Source organism: Cygnus olor, chromosome 7 (assembly GCF_009769625.2).
Source record: "Cygnus olor isolate bCygOlo1 chromosome 7, bCygOlo1.pri.v2, whole genome shotgun sequence".
NCBI classification, from domain to species: domain Eukaryota; kingdom Metazoa; phylum Chordata; class Aves; order Anseriformes; family Anatidae; genus Cygnus; species Cygnus olor.
This window is the reverse complement of record NC_049175.1, coordinates 29,528,009-29,550,461: the sequence shown is the minus strand read 5'-3', so window position 1 is coordinate 29,550,461 and position 22,453 is coordinate 29,528,009. Positions and strand designations below refer to the sequence as shown.

At 40.8% G+C, this 22,453-nt stretch overlaps 1 protein-coding gene across 24 annotated transcripts in view; it reads left to right on the top strand.

Moving 5' to 3' along the window:
* ABLIM1 (actin binding LIM protein 1) overlaps window positions 1-22,453 on the top strand; it is a 190,297-nt gene that overhangs the window by 126,015 nt on the left and 41,829 nt on the right. For 15 of the 24 annotated variants that reach the window (XM_040563189.1, XM_040563190.1, XM_040563186.1 and 12 more), the window contains 3 exons: window positions 7,871-7,958; window positions 12,573-12,631; window positions 18,781-18,828. In XM_040563189.1, coding sequence (XP_040419123.1) covers window positions 7,871-7,958; window positions 12,573-12,631; window positions 18,781-18,828 — 195 coding nt within the window. The remainder of the gene's footprint in view (window positions 1-7,870; window positions 7,959-12,572; window positions 12,632-18,780; window positions 18,829-22,453) is intronic. The other 9 variants (XM_040563194.1, XM_040563195.1, XM_040563196.1 and 6 more) reach the window with 1 other exon arrangement.

The following is a 22,453-nucleotide window of genomic DNA, read 5'->3' as shown; positions in this document are numbered from 1 at the left end:
AGGGACCTTAAAAACCAACTAATTCCAACTCCCTGCCATGGGCAGGGACACCTCCCACCAGATCAGGCCTGGCCTTGATGCATGTGTAAATACCTCTGTCTATATAAGGTCCATTGGAATGGATTTTAAGGTTAGAGGAACTGCTAAAAGCGTCTTCCTTGGCCTTCTCTTTTCAAAATCATAGAGCTTTTCCCTAAAAATAATGATAATAATGATAAAATAATAAAAATCAAATCTTATCCTTTGGGAAATTGTCCTGTCTTGTCATGAAGGCTGCAGAATGATCGTAAAGTCACAGATTTTCCCTCTTGCTGTTTAAGTTACCTCATTTTGAGGTTAAATTTGTCTAACTGCAGCTCATTGATGTCACAGTTGTTTTTGTTTGTTTTTGTTTTTTGGTGGGATTGAAAAGCTCATTCTCTTTCCTATTATTATCTCTTCTTTGCTTTTAATTAGTTTTCCATTGTGCTCCACTCGTCTTTGAAGCCTCTCTCTCTCAGTAATGATTTGGCTCCGAGTCCTTCAGTTTCACAGCTTAAGGCTCACGTTGGTTTGGTGGCTCTCCACTGAACTACTCTGCAATTCCATGTGTCCACTTGTCAGTATTATAATAGTGATGCTGCAGTATATAGTCAGAAGCAAAACCTTCCTTCTGCTATCCCGTTATGTTCTTTGCACACACCAAATGATCGGAAGAACCAGCCATTTGAGGTACTCTGTGAGCTCTTTCCAGGAGGTTACTAATGATGATCTCCAAGTGCCTCCCTCAGTGGCTGTGGCCTACAACATGGCGCTCAGTCTCCCAGGGCCCTGCTTGCTTGATTTGCAGCCATTCTGTATTAGGCTATTCAAATGTACTTGTTGGATTTTAGGTAGCTTAAACAAGCATTGTTTTGAGTCATCAGCAAATTTACAAGGAAAGGCTTTTATATTTGTTTTTAGATTTGTTTTTATTATATTGTTTGGGCCAGTAGCAGAGGTACCTCATGCTGAGGGCAGAAGGAAGTCATCTCTGATGTGTTTGTCTCCCCCCTGCTAACGCATCCATCTGTCAGACAACTGCCTAGCTATAGGTTTTTTTTAAGACTCTTGAGTACAAATTATTCAAGTCTTTTAATTTGTAAAAGTAGTCTCATGGCAAACACTTAAAAAAAAATCATTGTCCAACAAACAGTATCAAACATTACCTTTTACATTACCTTTTTAATTATCTTAATTTTTATGCTTTTTCTGTGTAAAAGAGTATGGAGCATGGTAATTTTCTTGTTTGTCTTTTACAGTACACAATTTAGGACATTCAGTAGGCTGTCTTTAAAATTCAAGGATTTATCTTTTCATGGTTACTTTAAGATCTAGGTATATGTTCCTTTAAAATTCCATGTATGAACATACAGTGTTGTTCTTTATTTCTGTCTGTCTACACAATTAAATCATGATCGGAATGGAATCGCTAATTTTTAGAATTGCAAATAACCTGTTTACATTAGGATCAAGTCTAATATTTGTTACCAGGTGTCAGGTGCAGTGCCTTCTGATCTATGAAATATCTGTCAGATGTAGGTTTTTTGTTTGTTTCAGGGGGAGGTTAGTTTTTGTTTGTTTGTTTTTATTTTTTAAGATATGAAGGAGCTTTGTTATTGACATTTCTGGCTAAATTTCAGCAGGTTGAAGTCAGTTGCGGTTCTGCTGACTGAGAAAGTAGTTTCTAATTAAGTATACTAGTAATGTCTGTCACAAAGACAGTGAATTCACAGATTTGTATTGACTCTCAATGAATCAACGTGAGAACTGCTGTTTATGAACCTGGACTTTTCCCTGATTTTTGGCCTTTTATTTCTGAACAGAAAACATGCATCTTAGATTACATTCCTCAGCCATAGTGACACTAGTCATTATCTTAACTCCTGCATCTCTGATGTGAATGACCCTTATAAATTTAGTATCCTTCTAGATCCTAGATCCAGTCAGTCCAAATAATAATGGGAGAAGACTTATAAATTGCATAGAGTAGTGAGATGCCTGAGACTAGGTAGAATACCATCAATTTGCATACCTATGTGCTACAAGTACAAGACAGAACATAGTGTAAATGTTGCACGCACTCAACAGTTAGTCTTACTTTGCAGGACATACACACACCTTAATACAATCTACTACGTGTATTTTTTCTGAATTCTCTCTGATTAACTACATGGTCAGTCACTGGGATTAGATTTCTCTGTGCATAAATGTAACCCAGCATCCTAATAGAGATGACGCTAGAAATCCTGGCAGTCAACAATAAAGGTGGGTCTGCTATTGCTTTGCTTCTCTGTACAGACCAGAATACTCTGGTCACTGGTCAAGAATAGTCTGGTCAACTGGCCACTTGGAGCTTCTGCGGGTACATGTCTTAGCTGAGTGGAATTATCTTTGAAGTAACAACCTCCTGCTGTTAACTGTGTGGAGAATGTAAGTTCTTAGCAGTGGTATGGTGTGTAACAATAGGTGCATTTGCTCTGTGAAGACAGGATGAATGGCTGCCATAAGGAACCCCTAGTTTAGCATGTTTCGTCTTTGTGTGCAACTTGCTCACTGCTGGGTGTTGCAGGAAAATGAGAACAGTGCAGTCACAGGTGGCTGCCAGGGCCTTACTGCACAGTAAGTCTGGTTGATGTTCAGCTCCCAGGAGGGCTGATTCTTCATGCTAGCAGACCAATTGCAACACTGGAGATTTAGCCTGAAGCATTACTCACATCTTTTCTATAAAGAAAAATGATATTCTAAGCAGCTAATAATTGCATTGCTATTAGCAGCCACTAATGAGTATAATAATACTGTATGCTGATGGAATTAACAGTAATAAGTTCCAAAAGTTTGATATAGTCCATCTGTTAAGGAATGTAATAGCATGACACTGGTAGTCACTGCTGGGATGCTGGGAAGTATGTTGTATAAAACTCAGAAAGCAGGCATGAAAGAACAGTGCAAGTGTTCCTGGCAGCTGCAGTCTGGGCTTGCCCGAGACAACACAGCAGTCAATGGAAGGCTCTGCGGTTCTTCCACGTCCCTTGCATGCAGGTTGTCATTCAGATTTAGAGTTATGGCCTCACGCTCCATTTCCCACTTTCCCCCTCACGTGCTTCTTACAGCCTGGGAACTGCCAGTGTGAGCTCTGCTTCCCGCTGCTCCGGCTGCGCAGGGCAGGGCTCTGCTGGGAGCTGCTCCTCTCCAAAGGGGGTGGTGACATTAGTACTCCAAACAACGTCAGGAGGTCCTCGTTTTAAAGATGCACATCAAACAAGGATTTATCAAGCTAGAGTGTTTACAGAATTTAAATTGTATTACATTGTCCTTCCTTTGGTAATAACAGAGAAAGTTACGGGAGATTCAGATGTCCTTTGGAAGCAGAGGAGCTGCACTTTTATTGTTGTATCTGTTGTAGTGACTTGCTGAACAGATAAGAGCCTGGGAAAAGTGAGTGGACAGTTTAGGCCAGGATGTTATTAAAAGCAAATTTTGGTCTTCATAGTGTTTGTGCTGTTCCACCCGCCTGTGAGATCACAGAAGCCTGCAGAGAAGGAAACAATGGCATTTGATATTATCCTGAACATCAAACAGGGTGAAAGATTCTGTGACCTCTGCGAGTAATTAAAATAAAGCTTCCCTGGAAAATGGTAGGCTACTGCTACAGTTCCTGTTTTACAATTCATGACATTCCTTAAGGGGTTTAAAGATGAGTCTGAGTTATTCTTTGTGCTGCTCCTTAGTCCTTAAGAGAGCTGAGAAATCAGGTCAACCTCCTTAGAGTTGTGGTAGAAGTAAATATTTGATTAGATGTGTCAATCACAGAGCTGTGATAGCTCTTCATTAAAAAAAAAAAAAAAACTTTTTAAAGTACTCTTAAAACTACGTATCTTTTTTTTTTTTTGCATTTAAGTTGTATTAGAAAAATGAAGCTTTCTACGTGTTTAATAGCTGTTTGTCAGGTGATTGCTAGGATATCTTTGAATGGAGAGTGAGTGCAGCTGTGCAAATGTAACACAGCAAAAATGCACTTAATTGTGTCTTTTGGCCAACAGAAAATGTCTGTTGGTAATTAGTTCTTCCTCCACCAGACCCACTGGCATGTGAGCACTCCTGGTGGGATTCTTGTTATTGTCCTTTCTGGCTCTTGTTCACCGTTGTGCTGGAAAGAACAGGACTGAAGGCATGAGTAATAGGAAATCTTAAACTCTCACGTTCACCAAAGAGAAAAACATTTATTTAATCAGACTGGAGCTCTACAAGCATTGAGAAAATAAAAGTTGGTCTTGTGGGAGCTGGGGGTACAGCATGAGGGAGGAGATGGACTCCAAGAATGTGGTACTTGGCCTTTGAAGTACTGTGGTCCTGGGATTAGGGCTGGGTGTGCTCAAAGCAGGGACTGAGGCTGGCTTCTGGAGCACGTTACATCGGCTTGCGTGCAGCTGTATTTGTATCTTCTGGGTTGGAGTCATTTGTGTTTAAATTTTTTCGTGCAACCCATGATTGCCTTCCCTGACACCTATGAGAAACGGTACAGTTTTGGCTTTAAGTCCCCAAAGACTGAATAGCTGTTTTTTTGAACAAGAAGTGATTTGTTGCTGTCAGCAGGGTGCAAGATGCCAGCTGAGAAGTTTCTGAGTAGCAAACCAACTGCAAGAGGTTTCTGGACATGAAGTGAACTTGGGAAGGGGTAAGGAGAGCGAGGCATAGTGGGAAGGCAAGTGCCTTTAACCCTCTTACACTTCAGCTGAAGAATCTTCAGGGCAAATGTGCACTGAGTAATGGTGCTTGGTACTGCCAGCAGGGCTGAGCTGTAAGCCTTACAGCCCCCAGTACAGCAGCATGTGGTTACAGGAGACTTCACGCTGACTGTGCTGAATGTGGTTTTAGTAGCCTAAGAGCTAGAAAAAAAAAAAAAGAAAAAAAAAATATCTGAAAAGCGTGAATATTTCATTCCCTGTAGATCCTGAAGTTTTTCCTAATGGGTTGTAATGACTGATTTTTAGCAACTAGCTTTCTCAGACGATGATGGCAAGTCAGGCTTAGCAAGATTAGCCCTGGGTTAGCTGAGATGCAGATTGGTTCCTAGTGGATACCCGCTGAAGAGTCATAGAAACACTACTGAGGTAGAAAATGGATGAAACTGGTTTTGAAGCATTCAGCAACATCTGCAGCTGCTGTGATACAAAACTCCAGCAAAACCTGGCTAGTGCGGGATGGGTTAGTGCTTCCACTTAGCAAGCGTCTGTTAGCAGGGGCGTGGTGTTCCTTCATCACCGCTCGCACTGGGCTAACATTTGGCCAGTCGTTACAGCCTTGGGGAGAGATCTGATAAACATTTCGGCTGTTTTAAAGAGATGTGTACATCATATAAATTACATTGACAGTAGCATATTGGAGGTTTTTCTGGGGAGTGGGAAGCTTCAGAGTGGCCACAGGTTTACGCACAATATTGTGATGAATCCTGGATTTGTTTCTCCTGTAAATAACCTGACTTTTTCAAATGTGTAGGCTGCTTATAGAAGTCATAATCAACTGACAGATGTACCAGGTGTCCTTAAGAAGAGCTTTGTGATGAGGAGAAAAACAAATGGCATGTTTGTCAGCTGATCACGGCAAGTGAAAGACTCGCCAGTATTAGCACCAGGTAGACCAGATACAGATCCTTTTAGGACGAAGGATGAATGGAGCTAGTAGAAATTACTGACCCAAGTTGTTGTGAATTAACTGCAAAATAAGGAACACAAAAATCAGAAGCCTGGGCTACTGCCAGAATAACTACCCAACAACCAAAGAATTTAGCAGTTTTGCTTGCGACAGTGCAATGCAACATTTGATTAATACATTGGGGTTTTATGTCATTCTGTTCCTAAAACACACACACATCAAAGCTTGGAAGAACAGAAGCTGAAACTGTTTGGATGTGAATGCCTGATTTCTATTGTCCACACAGCATGGTGCTTTCACGTTATAGATATTTCTGCTGGATCCATTAAAACTCCATTGCCGTAGTTTACTGTTGGCGTTCTTGGTAGGGAATTATTTCTTTATAAAGCCTGATTAATCTGACAGTATCAATGTACAGACTTTTTGGCAGTTAACTGAAATTACAAAAGCTTTTGACCAGTGTTGTTTCAGTCTTTTGTGTCTGGGAATTTGGATAACATCTCATGAGACGTGGCCCCATCTCAGATGGGATATGTCAGGGGTTAATTAATAATCATATAACAGGACCTGTACTCTTCCCAGTTCAGACTATACAGCTTCTTAGTTACCCTACTGAATACGTTTTGAGAAACTATGAATTTATTTCAGAAAAATCCATGTGCCTATTGAAAATCTGAGCTCTATTATGCAGCAGAGATATGCTGTAGTTGGATGAGACAGGCGAGCCCAGAAAAGATTCCTGTTCTATGAGTTCATATATATTTTTGTAATCATTGTCTTCCTGTTTGGACAAGATGCTTTCCAGCAGTGATTCAGTCTTGTTAGGAATTTTTTATATCTCATTAACTGGGAGCAGTTTCCAGGACATGGGCTTGGCATCATCTTTAAATGAAATATGCCTGAAATCGCTTGTGACAAGCAGCTCTGTGGGCCCTCACTCTGCTGAAGAATTTGAGGAGTGCTCAAAAGTTGGGATTATTTTTTACCAAACACAGATAAAATTCCTGTTCCTTTGTATATACAATATTGATTGTGCACGGCAGAAAGTGCAGAGAAGGATGTCAGCTTCTACTGGTGAGTGTTGAGCTGTCTGAGTTGGAGATCTACCTTGGAAACCCATTCAATATTCGCAGCCCTATGCTGCAGACCGGTGTTATGCATATAATATTTCAGTTGATAGGGAATATTTTGTGAAAAAGCATTTGAAGTTAACATGTTAAGAAATCAGATACATTTTTAAAGCCTTTTAAAATCCATTAATTGTCACTATTCAAGTGTTTGGATTTTTTTTTTTTTTAGGATTCATTATTTATTTATTTATTTATTTTTCAAAAAGCCTGATGTGGGCTTTGCATGCTTAGTTTCTCCCAAGGAGAAATCACAATCGTATCTGTGCCTTGATTTTTCATGTCCTTAAAGGCTTGAAACCTGATCAGCCTAGTCTTTTATGAGTATCACTGTATTGAAGAGATGTGTATTTAAGTGACTCAGTGGATTTGGGTAACAGGATCTACAGCATTTAGAATCTTTAGGTTGATAGTTCAGACAGCTCAAGCTGCCTGCACCCAAGTAGCTTCTGAAGTCAGGCATTTGTGATTTAGGTTAATGGTCCCAGGAGTTGCCCATATCAGCAGTGTTGGGAAAGCAGCCAAGGAATGAAATGGCAGGTTGAAAACTGTCGTTCATTGTCTAAACTCATCCATAACAATGGAGCAATTGAGAAAATACGTGCTGTCTGCAAAAGGAGGAGGCAGCAGGTTTGCACAAATGTCTAGCTGCAGTGTAACATTGATTGCTTTGGACTGGTAAGTGAGATTCAAAAAGCTGTTGGGCAAAGTCATGGAGAATAGAGAGACTGGGACATAGCCTTTCACCAGGAAGTCTTTAAATCACTGATTACTTGAATGGGAACGTGTGAAGAGGAAAGGCTGTTCTATCTTGTCTTGTTCTTGTAGTCTTTTACCCCACGTAGTCACTGCTGGCCTCTGTTGAGGACAGGATACTGGACCTTTGGATTGAACCAGAACGGCAGGTCTTACGTCCCCATAGCTACTGTCACATCATCAGAGCAGTATTATAACAGGTGAACTAGAGGAAAAATGACTGTGGTCTGTTAGCAGATGGAGTGCTTACAGAGCAGTGTAATTGTGAGCAATGTTTACAGTGCATTGATCCCTCGTTTCTCTTTCTTGTTTAGGCAGGTGACAAGCATTATCATCCAAGCTGTGCACGATGCAGCAGGTGCAACCAAATGTTCACGGAAGGAGAAGAAATGTATCTGCAAGGTAAGGACGTCTCTGTTCCAAAACCAGAAAATCAGACTTGGTAATTTTTCTGTCACAGACCTCAGCACTTTATAAGCTATCCCTGTGCCATACAGACAAGGGGGACTGTAGCCATCCTTTCTTCTTTACAGTGCCCTCAAACTTTACTTAACTCTTTCACTTTAGTAAGTGGCCATGATGGTGGCTTTGCAGTGACTCTACACCTGAGTTGAGCCAGATTGTGTTTTCAAAAGCTGTGTAGCAAGGGTAAAATTTATTAGGCTGCCTCTGAATTTGGCTTCTCACAGATAGCTTAGTGCACAGACTGGTGGATGAGATATCAGACAACGTGAGAGGGTTTCATGTCATTTTCCCCTGAATTGTGCTGATCAGTTTCTCTGCTGTTCTGGACCACTCTCCAAACTGTAAAACGCAATGGAAAAACTTCCAGACACTGCAGTGAGCTTGTTTTGAATCACGTAGATCTCATCCCCCATGCACATCATTAGATTGTCTCCTCTGCTTCCTAATTATATTTGCTTGCCTTGCCTATTTCCCGTTCATCTGGTCACATATCTCTTTTAGTTCCATTTATATTTATTTGTTGTCTTTCTGAAGTCACTTCTTTCTCATATATTCATTTTCATCTCCTTTTTATTATTAGCAGTCTTGCACTCACTTCCAGGTGTGAAGCACTTTTTTTTTTCTTTCCCCAGAATCTTTTCACGTAAAAAAGAATGTGCTTCTTTCTTTGATTGAAAAATACCCTGGAACTGAATTCTGTTTACTTTCCCACAAGATAGCGCATTAGGTATTAAGCTACAGTTATTTTTTCTGACTGCTGTAGTATTAATTAATGTTGGTAGCAAGACATCGAATATGCATTTGTATATCTAGAAATCTAAGTGAAAAGGCAACTACAGATCGTGATTTTGTATATTGTATTTATGTTAGAAAACTCACTTGATGCACCTGAAAGGACTGTAAAAGCATAGGAAAGAAATGATGAAAGTGTGATGGCAGCTATCTCCTGAAAAACTGGAGACAGATTCTTCTGGAGGAATTCCAAAACTAGATAACATTGTTAAGGAATTCCTTTGAAGCTAACTTGTGTTATTTTATAGTTTGTCCTCCCTTGCAGTCCATTTTTCTCATCTCACTGGCCTTGTAAGGCATCATCTTATTCCAGCTGTGCACAGAGTACACAGTTGTTTAGCGGCACTTCATTGCCAGAGCAAGGAGAGGCTGAAAGAGGGCTGGGTAGGAACTACTGCTTTCTGATGGCAAACTGGAAAGACTAATTTGAAAGCAGCAGTTTCAGCATCTGACAAATAGCGATCTTCGTTTCTTCACATGATAGTATGATAAAGGACAGGCAGAGTTCAAGGTGAGCAGATTAATTCACAAATTATTTTAACAGCAGCAAGGGATGAACTGATGCAGTTTGCACCAGTCCAGCACATAATGGAAGTTCACGTGCAGGCTGTGGTGTAAACTTGTGCAGATCCCAGTAAGGCAGGAGGTACTTAAACAAGGCTAGATTTTGTCCTGGAAAAGCTTAGGTGATATGAGACAGGAAGAGATACCTGGCTCCTTGACCTGCCATCATTCTCTTCTTAGCTGCGCATACTTCTGTATCTCCTGTCTCATGAAGGTGAATTGATGTTCTTCGCGCTCACTGTGCTTCAGTGGAGGAGCAGCAGCCCAGGTTGCATTGCTTTATTGTATAAATCTGTTTTCTGACCAAGTAATGTTATTGCTGAGTGTACTCCAGACTGTCCTGACAAAGCTTTCCTTGCTGAATTCAGCATGCTTTTAAGTGTAGGTGACCTGAAAGCCTTTCCTCTGCAGAGCTCTCAGCTGAAATGGATATCCTGACTCCATCCAAATTGTTCCCCCTCGGGTGCAGAATAACAGCCTTCCAAGCATTTCTCTGAAATAAAAACCAGCCAGAACCAAAATCACATTATCGATGAAATATATGAAAATAGGAAGCTTCCTTCTCATTTCTAGTTGTTCTCTCTACTGGACATAAAAACTGAGTTGGTACCACTTTGTATAATTAGAGGAGCCTGGTAGGTTTCTGTTAGTCACTTGCAATAGAAATGTGCAAAAGCAAACCAGCAAAAGGAAAACACAAAACCAAACCCACCATTCTGGGGCTTTCTGTGTTAAGGATGGCTTAAGTAGCGCTAGCAGAAGCACTCTGACTTCACCCGGCTCCCTCACAGGAAAATAACAAGGAAGCAGCATCAGAAACTCTCTTTCCCATGGACTTCCTTAGTAGTATTTTATTATAGGGATCATCCCAGAGGGCTGTTGCTGAGCTAGGATGTTGCTTAGCATTCAGAGGGCTGCTGCTCTTGATTCTCACACAGGCTTTCAGCCTTATTCACTGTGTAACTGAGCTTCTGCTTTTTAGAGCACTATATTCTGAATCAGTGGCACACGCAAAGCAAAAAGCTGAATAAATGAATGTGTTGGTTGATGTCTGCCAAGTGAGCAAACTTACATTAAGAGTGGGATTAGCCACAATTTGCTGAACTGTTTCTGTTAGGAAAAGGAAGGGCAATGCAACTTGAGAATTTACACAGTTCCAAACATTTCAAAATAGTGTGACGCAGTTGGGTGAATAAAATCTAAAAGTTATATTTCAGGATCATGAAAAAATATTTGCATTTTACTTCTTGTGCCTGCTCTATCTGATTTGGGTTACACAATTTCATATTTTTAAAACTTTTTACCATTTATGTGAAAGAAAGCTCTCAACTGGTTACGAAGTTCCACCCCATGAAAATTATATCCAAACCTTCTTGCGTTTCTTGTTCTCCTTCAGCAGCTCCAGCGTTCTCCTGGGGTGTTCCTAAGATTGGACTAGTTTGTGGTAAATGCTGCCTGAAAATGCAGTGATAGCTTTTTCTTTGATGATGGGAATGGTTTAACAGAAAAGAAACTGAGGTACAGAGGAGCAGAGAACATTTTTCTTAGGGTCACGCAGGAAGCTTGTAACTGAATTTGCAAATTCTGAAACCTTCTGAGTCTTAACTCATCAGCCCTATAGCACGAACTCCCTTCCTCCTGAGGGCTGGGATCTGCCTGATCTCCTCAGCAAATGCACAGGCCATGCTTCTCTGCTGATCTTGCTGGCGCTGTGGGGTCCTGGCTCGGAAGCTGCTGTTTGTTTACAGAGAAGGCTCTCGGTACGCTTCTCCCTGTTATCTGATCGTTCCCGCCTGCCAAATGCAGTTTCTTCTTCCTTGTCTTAGACTCAAAGCCAAACGTCTCAGGCCCTGATCCAGAATCACAGCGTTCCCTGCAGTCTTCTGATGATGATTATGCTGTGTGCTGCTGGGAAGTGAAATCATTCCTGTTGCCCTTCACTTCTGTACTGAGGCATGTAAGGGCTTGTTAGAATAAAGTGTCCAGGGCCCCTGACCCGTACCTCTCAGTGGCTCTGAGGGTGGGGTGTCCTCTGGCTGCACTTGGGCTAATATTCACCAGCAGGAGACCTGGACGGCCCTTTGTTTGGTTTCTTTGTGCACGGAGTGAAGGTGAAGCTCCCTCCTGCAGACAGACAGGGCTCAGTATTGGCTTTGCAGTGGCTGGACTGAAGTTTGAATTTGACTGCAGCTGCAGTCAGTGTTACAAATCAGCATTAGCTTCTGCTCCATTTCAGTTTGGCTAAAACCTGCCAGCAGCTTCCCAGCAGTGACCACAGTTCATGCTCTGTTCCTGAGCACTGAAGTGGAATGGAAGTCCCCCTTGCCCTGGGCACTGCTCAGCCCGTGGGCACAGATGGATATTTACATTTTCACAATGTAAGAGAAAATCCCATGTTTTGGAACACAAACAGTGGAGACCTTAATTTTTTTTAAAGGATGTGAGGCTGGAACGTGCCGTGCAGAAATGCCAGTACAACACATGCCACTGACCTCACAGAGCAAGGAGCAGAAGCGATGTGTGTGCCAGTGACAAGTACGGTGCACTTGGATCTCGAGAGAGGCTCCTTCACGTACTGCTTCATGCCAAATGTCGTACTGGCTTCTCCAGCTTGGTGCAGTGGGCACAAAGTTATTTACAGCACTGACTGCTGTGTTGTAAATTTTTTCTAATTTTGCTCCATATAAGCTTTTCCTGTTGCATTTTGCATAGTTGTAGGGAAGAGGTGATATTTCTCAATATTTCGCAATAACTGAGCACGGCACCTACTGCTCAAGGAAGTCGTCAGACTTTGCTGGTATTGGTGGGCTTGTAACCAGAGCTTCCTTTTTATGCGTGGTGGAAGAGCATAAGGGAATATGCATAAGGGAAGAGCAGATCAGGTCGCCATGGCCCTTGCCCTCCATCCTCACCAGAAGAACCCTTACTCTTTCAGTTCTTCCAGCTGGTGCTGGCTGCCTTTCTTGCTGCTTACTGCTGTTTGACTTAATTAAAAATGTGTGCTAAGTGCTTTGACAGCTTCCACAAGGGGCTGCTGTAGGTGGGCTGAGGGTTTGGTTTGTTTGTTTCACTTGTGTTCCTCTTTCACAGTCAGATACAGTGAAGGGGTTCTCTTTTCATGACTAAGTTTTCATGACCAGAAATCATCTGTTTTAATCTGAATAAGGATTTTTCTCCTTTTTACACCTCCCAAAGGTTCCACTGTCTGGCATCCCGACTGTAAGCAATCCACTAAGACCGAAGAGAAGCTAAGGGTAAGCTGAACTTGTGGCAATAACTCACTGGATATTTTGCACACCCAGTAACTGGACATTGTATTTGAAAGAGTTGATTGTCCATGTTTGTTTAGTGCATAGCTGTCACCACACTGGCAGAATAACTGTGACAGCACTTCAGAGGTACTGGTGTGATTTTTAGGCTCACCATCTTCACGTATCTGTTTCAGTGTACTGATCTGAAGATAGCATCATTTACTGACATACAGACGTGGCATTGTCTTTAAGACATTTAATCTTATATCTTAATTATTTTTTTTTTGGGGGGAGGGGGAGATTTTTAAGAGGAAAATGTGAACAGAGCAAGTGCTACAAGGTATCTTAGTATTTTTGCAAATCTGTATAACTTCTCAATAGTTACCCCATTCTGTGCAGTTATTTACAGCATTTAGCTCAGATGGACTCTTCATCCAAATAAAACCCAGACTAAAGGGATCCTAATTTGAATGCCAAGAAGAGTTGCAGTTATCCTTGGGGTCACTTCAGCATATCCCTACAAGGTTTCTGGATTAAATCTTTGATGGGAATAACATTGCACGGATAAACATTATAGCCTGGATTTTTTGCATGCAATTTTAATGTTAAGCCTATATTCACTAATTTGCCTTCTGGACAATTTACTCTCTTTGATGTCTCAGTAGTTTCTTTGAACTTTGTTAATTTTTCTGAATATGAATATTAGAGACTTCATGTGAATAAAATGTGTAGATGGTCTGTCAGCCAAGGAAAATGAGAGGCACTGGCATGGAGGTTATCCTGTGGGTTTTGTTCTACGTGTGGGTTGTTCACAGGAAACCCAGGCCAGGTGCACTGTTCTGCAAATTTACTATGAACGTAGGTAGCATACTGATAACTGTTTCTTGATCAGAGTTCACATTAGTGTGGGCTGTACTGATAATACAGAAGTAGAACTGGCCACAGGTGACCCAGTATTAAAAATGCCTATGAAACTTTCTTCATAAAATTCTCTGGATTTTGTACCCGGTCCTGTCAGCTGCAAAGAGGTGGGTGTGATGCAGGCTTGGAAACTTAGGAAGTCAGTAAGCTCCCTGGCTGTTCTCAGAAGTCTGTCTCCTGGCCTTTGGTTTCCAGCATGCAGCATTATGTCACTTGCATAAATATTGTTCTCAGTGACCCTCTTATCATAGTGTACACCAGCTGTAACTTTACCACGTTACCTCCAGAATAGGCGTGGGGCTATTGCATCACCCAAGGAGCAGACAGATTGTTTATGCCAGCACTCAGTAATTAGAAGGTAAAGAGAGATCTCCAAAGAATTAGATTGCTCCCTTATTAATGTCAACTAATTACCACAGTACTTTTTGTGCTGCTCTGGATTTTCTTCCTCATTTAACAATTTGAATGTAAGGCAAGGCTTTGGCCCTGCTTAAGTGTCAGAATGCTTACGCTTAGCAGTGAATGGCTGGGGTACAATACCTCCCTTTCACTTGGACCCAAAAGCCTTATCAAAGCATTCCTGACTACAGTGCTGCCCTTATGAACCTTCTCCAAGCTGGCCTTATAACTCAGTTGATTTATTTCCATTCCCCATGGAAATTGTCAAGTCCTCTTCAAGTATCTTCTCCATTTTTCCATTACACATTTAAGCATGTGAATCTTCTTCCTCTTCAGCTGTTTTTAATTGAAGTGAATGAAGTAAATAAATTCACCCACCTGCAAGACTTTGCATAAGTGAGTTCTTTCAGGAAATTTAAGACAAATTAAGTGAGAGAATGCTTATTAGGGGAACATGAGAAATGTCATGGCAAAGCTATCCAAGGCTACCTTATTCCTGGAGATCTTCTATGCAGAGGTTTCAAATGTCTTTAAAGGGTATCAGGAAATGCAATATATTGAAGATAACTGGAGAGAGAGAGGATTTTTAGCTTCAGCTTTACATCACAGATAGTCTGTATGTATTCTGCAAATATCAGACACCTTATTTTAAAATCAGTTTGAGTTCACTTGATCACTTAAGTTCATTTAGATGACTTTGCCAAATGTTTCATTCGGCAGGCTCAAATGAAGGCAGTAGCAAAAAGGTAGGTACAGAAACATATTAAACAACTGGCAGAACTATGTGCTATTTGAACATGTCACCACTAAATTATGAACTGTGGTTTGATTCGCTGTCAGTTTCTTGGTTGCGTAGATTTCAACCTGATATGAGAATCAGAATCTGGTTTGTGAGTTGTCAAATATGAGATAAAACCACTTTCATGGTCAGGCCTAGATATACTGGTGGTTCTGCAAAAAGTCAGTGACAAGGCCTCTCTGCTCTGCTGAGTTTCCTTTCCCAGTAGAGCAAAACAAAAAAAAATGCCCTTTTATCGTGGAAGTCACTTCAGAAGTTTTCAGCAACTTCTGTTTTCCAGCAGAAACTGATTTGTGATATAAACTAATCAACACTTTAGCTGGTTAGTATTTCAGATGGAGTTCATACAAATGGTTAAGGTCTTCCTCCTGGATTTTTTGTAGAGGACTATAAAGACAAAACAAGCAAAGTAAAGCAGTCGTGTGTATACAACAAGAATATATATTGCTTAGTTTTTGTTGGTGGTGTTTATTTTGTTTTTAACAACTGTCTGGTGGTTTGTGATTCTACAGGGACCAATAAGTAACATAAATCTTATGGGCTGGGGAAACTATTTTCCTTTTCACTCTTCTTTTTCCCTTTTCTGTTTCATGACAGCATTCCTCATCTGAGTTCTTTTATCCAAAGAGTCTGGTTCTGCGCAGACCACGCTCTGCAGAGGTTTGCTGTTGTGTTTTCAGTGTTGATAACAATCTTCTTTACTGAGAAGATTCTTGGTTATTGTCATTTGCTGTGCTTGCTACTACTTCTGCCACATAGCTTTCCTGCTGTCACTTGCCACCCTGGGCACTGATTCTGTATTTTGCATCATGTAGTCCAGTGTTTGTTAATTCTCACATTTTCATTTCTTTTAATGAAATGCTTAATTTATTTTTTTAGATTAATTTGAGCTTTTGCGGGTTGCAGTATTTTTCTTCCAGTGCCATAGAAAGTTTTTCTTCTGAAGGAAAAAATTAGAGTGCAAATATGAAGCAAATGAAAATGGTAAAAAAGTGTCTGACTTTGAAGGGAAGAAGTCAGGTTTCCATGAACAATGGTTTATGTTTTTTAGAGAGAAAAATGCTATCAGTTATATCATTTTTGTTTTTATAATCATTGACCAAATACAGATGAAAACTTCAGTTGAGAAAATATTTACAAAAAGCTGGGTTTGGGCATGTCCTGGGCACTGCCCCAGAGCATTTGGCCTCTCCATAGTCAGCAGCACATCCATGTTGGCGTTAGGAGGTTGCCCCTTCTTGATTGTTCTGCTTTCAGACTTCCTTGAGTTTGGTGTGCACCTGAGACCACCACCTACTTCTGTTTCTTCTCATTCAGAGCATTGCTTCTTTGTTGGTTGTATCTGCTGTCTGGTTGTACAGCTTTCACCCAATAATGAAGTAAAAATGTGCAGATATGGACTTAGTACAGGCTAGCTGTAGCCAGACGAGCTGATAGAATCCGTGCCACTGGACTCTCACTGTGTCTGCTCACACTGCCTTCACATCTCTCATCACAAGGCAGACCATAGTTGTATCATCAGCCAGGGCAGGATATTTGTTAGATGCAGTCTGCAGAGCAGCGTTACGTGGCTGAATACAGCGCTGTGATTCAATAGCGGTCACTGCCAGCCCTGTGCCCTTTGTCCTGCACAGGACTTCACAGAGTTCACTTGGATGTTGCAATGCATTAACCCCTCTTGAATGTTGCTCTCTCTTATCTACAGAATATATATCAAGAAAATAAAGCTACAAAGTTATGTTATCACGGCTCCTAAGGAGGGCATTGTCTCTGCGCTTTTAGGCTTTATGGAATCTGATATTGGAGACTAAAGAAAGCAATCTGGGGGACTGTTCTGCTCATCTTTTAGGCCAGTGTAGTGGCTTCTTGCAGTCAGTTTAGCATGCAGGAGTCTGAGTTTCCAATGTTGAAATCCAGGAGCCTTAGGATTGAAAAATGAATCCTATCCAATGTATTAGAAAAATATGCAAGGAAAAATATGAGTGGCCCATGCCAAAATCAAGGTATGTTCTCTTTCTTGCTTTGTAGACTGTATAGGATACAAGTAGCTTAGGGTCAGGTGATATCCTCTTGTGTAAATTTAGTCAGTATTTAATGCTGCTTAGATTTACAGGCTGATTATACAAAATGTAATTCAAGGCAGATTTTGGCTTTAAGTGTTCTTCTGCAGAGTAGACACAAAGATGCTATCACTGCTGTTGCTGTAAAGATGGGCCAAAGGCTTTAATCTACATTAAAATTACAGTTTTAACTTTACCAGAGCATGCTTGATGCAAATGCCTTTTGCACATAGTAAGCCAGAGCATGCATGTTTTGTAAATATTATCTGCAGCCTTTTCCAGACCATGGCGGTTCAGTCTTGTTAATGTTTCTTGTTTCTCTGAAGTGTGCACCTGTTGATGAAGGTGCATACTTCAAAGATCCTGTAGGTCCCTGGATCTTGACTTCAGAGTTCTGAGACTTTGTGACTGAGCTGAGTACCAAACAGCTAGTGGGAAATGGGTCACAAAATCTTAGCCAGAAACAGAAATACCTGACAGTCTCTTAGATCTATGAACAAACTTTGGTACTGTAGTTAGAAGACGTTTTGAGCCTCGGATGAACCTGCTGCCAATGAGTTCCATTTTGTATGTGTGTTTTATTACTAATATGGTGGCAGATTACAGGCAAGACAGGAGAAGGTGTATGCCTACTGCAGCTCTTCATCACATGATAACCCTGCTGAAAACTGTTTGGATGGTGTACATAACGTGGAGAAGACAATCCTTGGTGTGTGATTCAAACAGAACTTTACTCCAAGCACTTTAAATGCCACTGATGCAGTGATCACACATCAGGCATCAAAACCACCATCTACGACCAGCCCAACAAAAGTGCTGAGCTGCCAAACTTGAGTACTGGAGCTTCCATTGAAATCAGTAGGAGTTAGAAGTTAGGCATTTCGCTAGGAATTAGATGCCAAAGGCAGTGCAAGAAAGAAAGGAAAAGAATATAAGGGAACATAAAAGGTATAAAGAAACATAAAAGAAATATAAACCTCGTGCAGTAATAGCTTATCGTTTGCCATGAGTGGCTGTCTGTGGACTGAGACCCATGTTTACTGGGGTTAATTGTTTGCTAAATGTAAGAAGGAACCCAGCAAATTGAAATAACTAGCTTGTAGGGGAAAATGTCTTAAGTTAAAAGATGACTGTAGTGTTTTTAAAACCATACTTGCTACCTATCACACACACACACACAAAAAAAGTTCTTTTAATAATTTTTGAGGAAGTAAACCAAATCTTGTGAATTCTATAAGAAATTGACCATTGAATTTAGTATGTTCTGGACTTTCCACTTCATTTTTTTTCTGCTTTCCACTCAGGTTACTTTTGGTGAAGACTACATTTGCATGAGTAGTCTTGTAAAAGATCTTACATATGGTAGCAGTGTGTCTTCAATGACTGTGCTGAAAATTCCTTCTCCTTTCTGGCCTTTTTGTCTAGAAAGGGAAGAAAAAATTCTTGTAACCTATTAATATGTGTCTGTGTGACTTTGAACTAGACCTTTTCGCTAGCTTTGTCGTGGTGCACATATATTGTAGATTTTTAAGGAAGAGAAATACTGAAGTACTCTGCGCATTTGAAGGTAACACACTTGTAAGAAGGGCACAGTTCAACTGGCAGACAGGCACAATGAATGCTGTAGCACTGAAGTGCGTTATTGGTCTTGTACACTGCCATTGAAAATTACTGAAATCCATGGGAAACCTGTCTCCAAGGAGCCCTGGTTCCAAGACCTAAAAAACTTCTATCCTCTGTAAAGCCTTGCAGTTGCTGAAGCAGGTACTTCCAGTAGCAAGTATTGCACTGGGACTGTCAAATTCTTTGCTATTGCAAAGTTGTGGCTGCTGAGTAGAATAAATTACACCCTAATCTTCTTTTTAGCTTATTTATAAATAGGCTTCACTTACAGTAGCTTCTGAGGTTTAGAGAATTTGCTTAAACTGTGCTGCTAAATGTTATTAAGTGAAAACGTATTCATTTTTCTGCAGCTATTATCACCGCCTTGCATAATGAACTCTATCAAAAAACTAAGGCAGGTACTGTAAACAACGCTGACGATGCCTTTGATAAACAATAGTGCATCTGTTTGGCCAGATGTTCTTGGGATCAGTTTTGATCTGGTTGCCTGCACTTAGTTATTGTAGAGCATGCTTTTGAACATCTGTACTTCAAAAAGCCACAGCCACCGCATTACAGCAGTATCTGGATGATGTGAATGGCTCTAGTGTGGATGTTTTTCTTGAAAGAAGTTGTGTATTTAGATGATGTGCCATGCATGATGACATGACAAGCTGAGGTAAACGCAGATGAACATGTTAAGCTTCGTAATCTAATAATAAAATAACAAGTTAATTAATTTGGGCCATATGCATGGGTGGTATGATAACTGAGCATTAAAATTCACAATGAACCTAACAGGATGAGCATCAAGAGCATGACAGTTGGTGTTACCTCTGCCAGTCTGCAAATGAAGTTGGTAAAGAACTTTTGCATTGAGGACAAATGCATGAAATGAAGATCAAAAACATAAAAATAAGATGTCTGTGAATAAAGTGGGAAATACGGAGAAGTCTTACAGATATTTCAGCTACTTCATGATTTGGTTCTTTCCCTTAGCTACCTTAATGATATGTATGAACTTCTATTGTTTGTTTTTTTCATATGCATTCGCAAACTTCCTATATGTGGTACAGACATCCCATGTTAATGTATTTACCAGTGTTACATCCATTTGGATGGAGGAGGAAAGAAAAACAACTTTTCTACAGTTAAAAAATGTGGAGAACGACCATGCCACAAGAAAAAAATAGTTGTAGTTCTTAACAAAGATTTGATTTAAATTTCTCTGAAAAAAGTGACAGTGTGAAAAGCTCTATTTGAATCCTTAAAGAACAAGCACGGTCATGCAAAGAATATTCCAGATCCATTTGCAGAAGTAAGCCAGCTTAACTTTGTTGCTGGGAGTATAGAACAAGTGTCCCAGGTCTGTTGTGATGGGATGAAATACCTCTAGAGGAATGCATTCATATTAAAGAAGTCTCTCATTTTCTTATCTGTATGTGTTTAAGAGATGCTAATGTGACATCTCCAGTGAAGGTCAGGGTTTGCCGCTGTTCCAGTTTTAACCTGTGCTCTTATCCAGCTCTTCTCTAGGATGGGATTTACACCAGTTACGTCAGTAGAGAATTCATCAGCCAATGTGTCTCTTGCCACCTGTTTAAGTAGTAAAGTCACAACAGTGCTACAGAGACAGGGTTTCTCGACTGATAATGAGAACATAACATACAATATAATAAAAGCCATACCCAGCCACAGATTTTGAGTCAGGAGTTGTTATAGGCCTCTTGGTTGCTATAGTTGTCTAATAGCCTAAAACTTTGCAAAACTAACAGTTTATATCAAGGGATCTTCAATGTAGGTTTGTTAAGGCAAAGAGCAGAAATGTTCTTCAATGCAGCGCAGTCGTATTTAGGGGAAGGTGCAAATCTGTGAAGGATTCCAGACCATATGGGGAACAGCAGAGTCTACAGAGAATAGCCATCTGCGATGGAAACAGCCTGTGTAATTCAGAACAAGTAGGGCAAAGTGAGGCAGCAAGAACGAAAGTAGATGCAGAAGTCCTCTTCCGTGCACTGTCTTCAAGGGTATGTTGTAAAATCAGTCCAGATAAAGGGCTGGGAGCTGATGGAGGAAGCGCAGAGTAGCAGGTCTGCTTGCATTCAGATGCTCAGCAGATAACCCACGTGTGCTCAGGTAGGGTGGCATCCTGCCTGGAGAACGTGGAACTTCATCAGACGCTCCAGGTTAAACTGCTGTACACAGGAACTGTTACAGAAAATAGAAAACTGGTTTTAGAGAGTGTCAAATCTGGCTCGTGGCCGTGTTAATGGGATAGTAATGAGGAACTTGGAGCAGAAGCACGGAGAGGAAATGAAGAACAGGTGCTACGACTTGCCAGTCCATCTGGCAACTGCTTCTGTACTCCTGAACTAAGAGCACATAAAAGAATTGTTAGCAGGGCATTGCTGAAACTGTCTTCTTAGACTGACTGTATTCAATAAACTCACTGAAGTGATAAGCACAAGGGAATTTTTCTTTGCTGAAGAAGATTTTAGCAGTTACACTAAGAGGTGAGACTGAGAGTTGAAGCAAGGGCTGAAAAATTCTGATTTCCTGAAGAGATTACAAAGAACCAGAGGGAAAAGCAACCCAGAAGGCGTGCCAGTTTAGAAGAAGTTGTAACTGGCTCTCATGCTTGTTTTCCTGCAAGAGGGAAAATTAATCAGACAAAACTCTCACTTTTGGCAGACATGCTTTAAAAGGTAACAGAGACACCCCTAACAGTACCTCAAGTGCTTAATGGTGTTCCCTGTGTTGTAGTGAAAACAGTGGTTTTCCATAGCAACTGCAGCAGCACATTACATGTGTCTTCACTCAGTGGCGTGAAATGGCAAAATGAAAAGGGGATGAAGTGTTTCTCAGCAATAGCCAGCTTAAGTCTTGTAACGTTTCCATCAAACAAGTGTGTGGGGGGGACTGTTTTGTTTTGTTTTTCCTTTGATTTCATCATGGAAGGAGCTAAAGGACAGCTGAGAAATTTCTGTGCTCCCTTTTGGGATGTAGGAATTTGCAGCTACAGAGGGAAAAAGAAAGGAACATACAAATGTCCAGCTGAGAAGGCATTCTCAGACGTACTCCTGAGGGGATTGGTGACCATGTCATTCCATAGCCACATCTGCTCTCTATTTGATCTGGATCTTCACGTTTTTTGGTGGAATGTGTTCAAAGCCCTTTATTTCTTTGACCCTCCCTGCATATGGTGATCTCATTTCCACAGAGGGAGTCAGAGGAATCCTGCTGTATGATCCTCAGCTAGTCTTCAGCATTTTTTATAAGGATGGTTCCAGTAGCTTTCCTGGCTATGAAATTAAAGGTAGAAAGAGTCTGAGAGTGTTTCAAGGATGAGAAATGTCCAGTAGCCTTGCTCACTCCAAATATTTCCTAAGAAAAATCAGTGAACCAAGCTGTTTAGTCTTGTTTCTCACCAGTATGTGACTCGAAGGTCCCTTAGCACATTGTCACAAACAGACGAGAGGTAAGGACTGCTTAAGAAGGCTTAATTTTTGGTGACTTTGAAACAACCCACTGCACTGTTCTCAGAGTCATCTGCTGATGCATTACTTTATGATAGGAGTTAGTTCTTCACAGTCAATTAGGGAACAAAAATGGCTTCTCAAGTGGAAGTGGGATCTTTGATTACCTTTGTCTGCTGCATGCTATATTTGAGTTATTGCCCCAATAGCCTTGAGTGACTTTTGATCAAATAAATGGTTTTCAAATTTGTCAGGTTTTCAGGATCCCCACATCTCAATGCCAAGTTATTTTGTCTCCTCTCACAAAACTTTCACTAGGGAATCAGTGTCTGTTCAGTACTGATGTAGTGTTAGATAATCCTCTGAATGTGCGGCAGCACTCACTCTGTAGGGGTGCAGCTGTTCTCCTGAATTTCAGTTTGCAGGACATTGGCACTAAACATCAGTTTTGCAGTGTGGGGAATCATGAAATTTCAACCAATAGTTTAGTTTTTAGGTTGCATCTAAGTTGTGCTGCAGATGCAGGGAACAGCTCCAAGCCAAGGATTTCTGGTCTTTCTACTGAGAA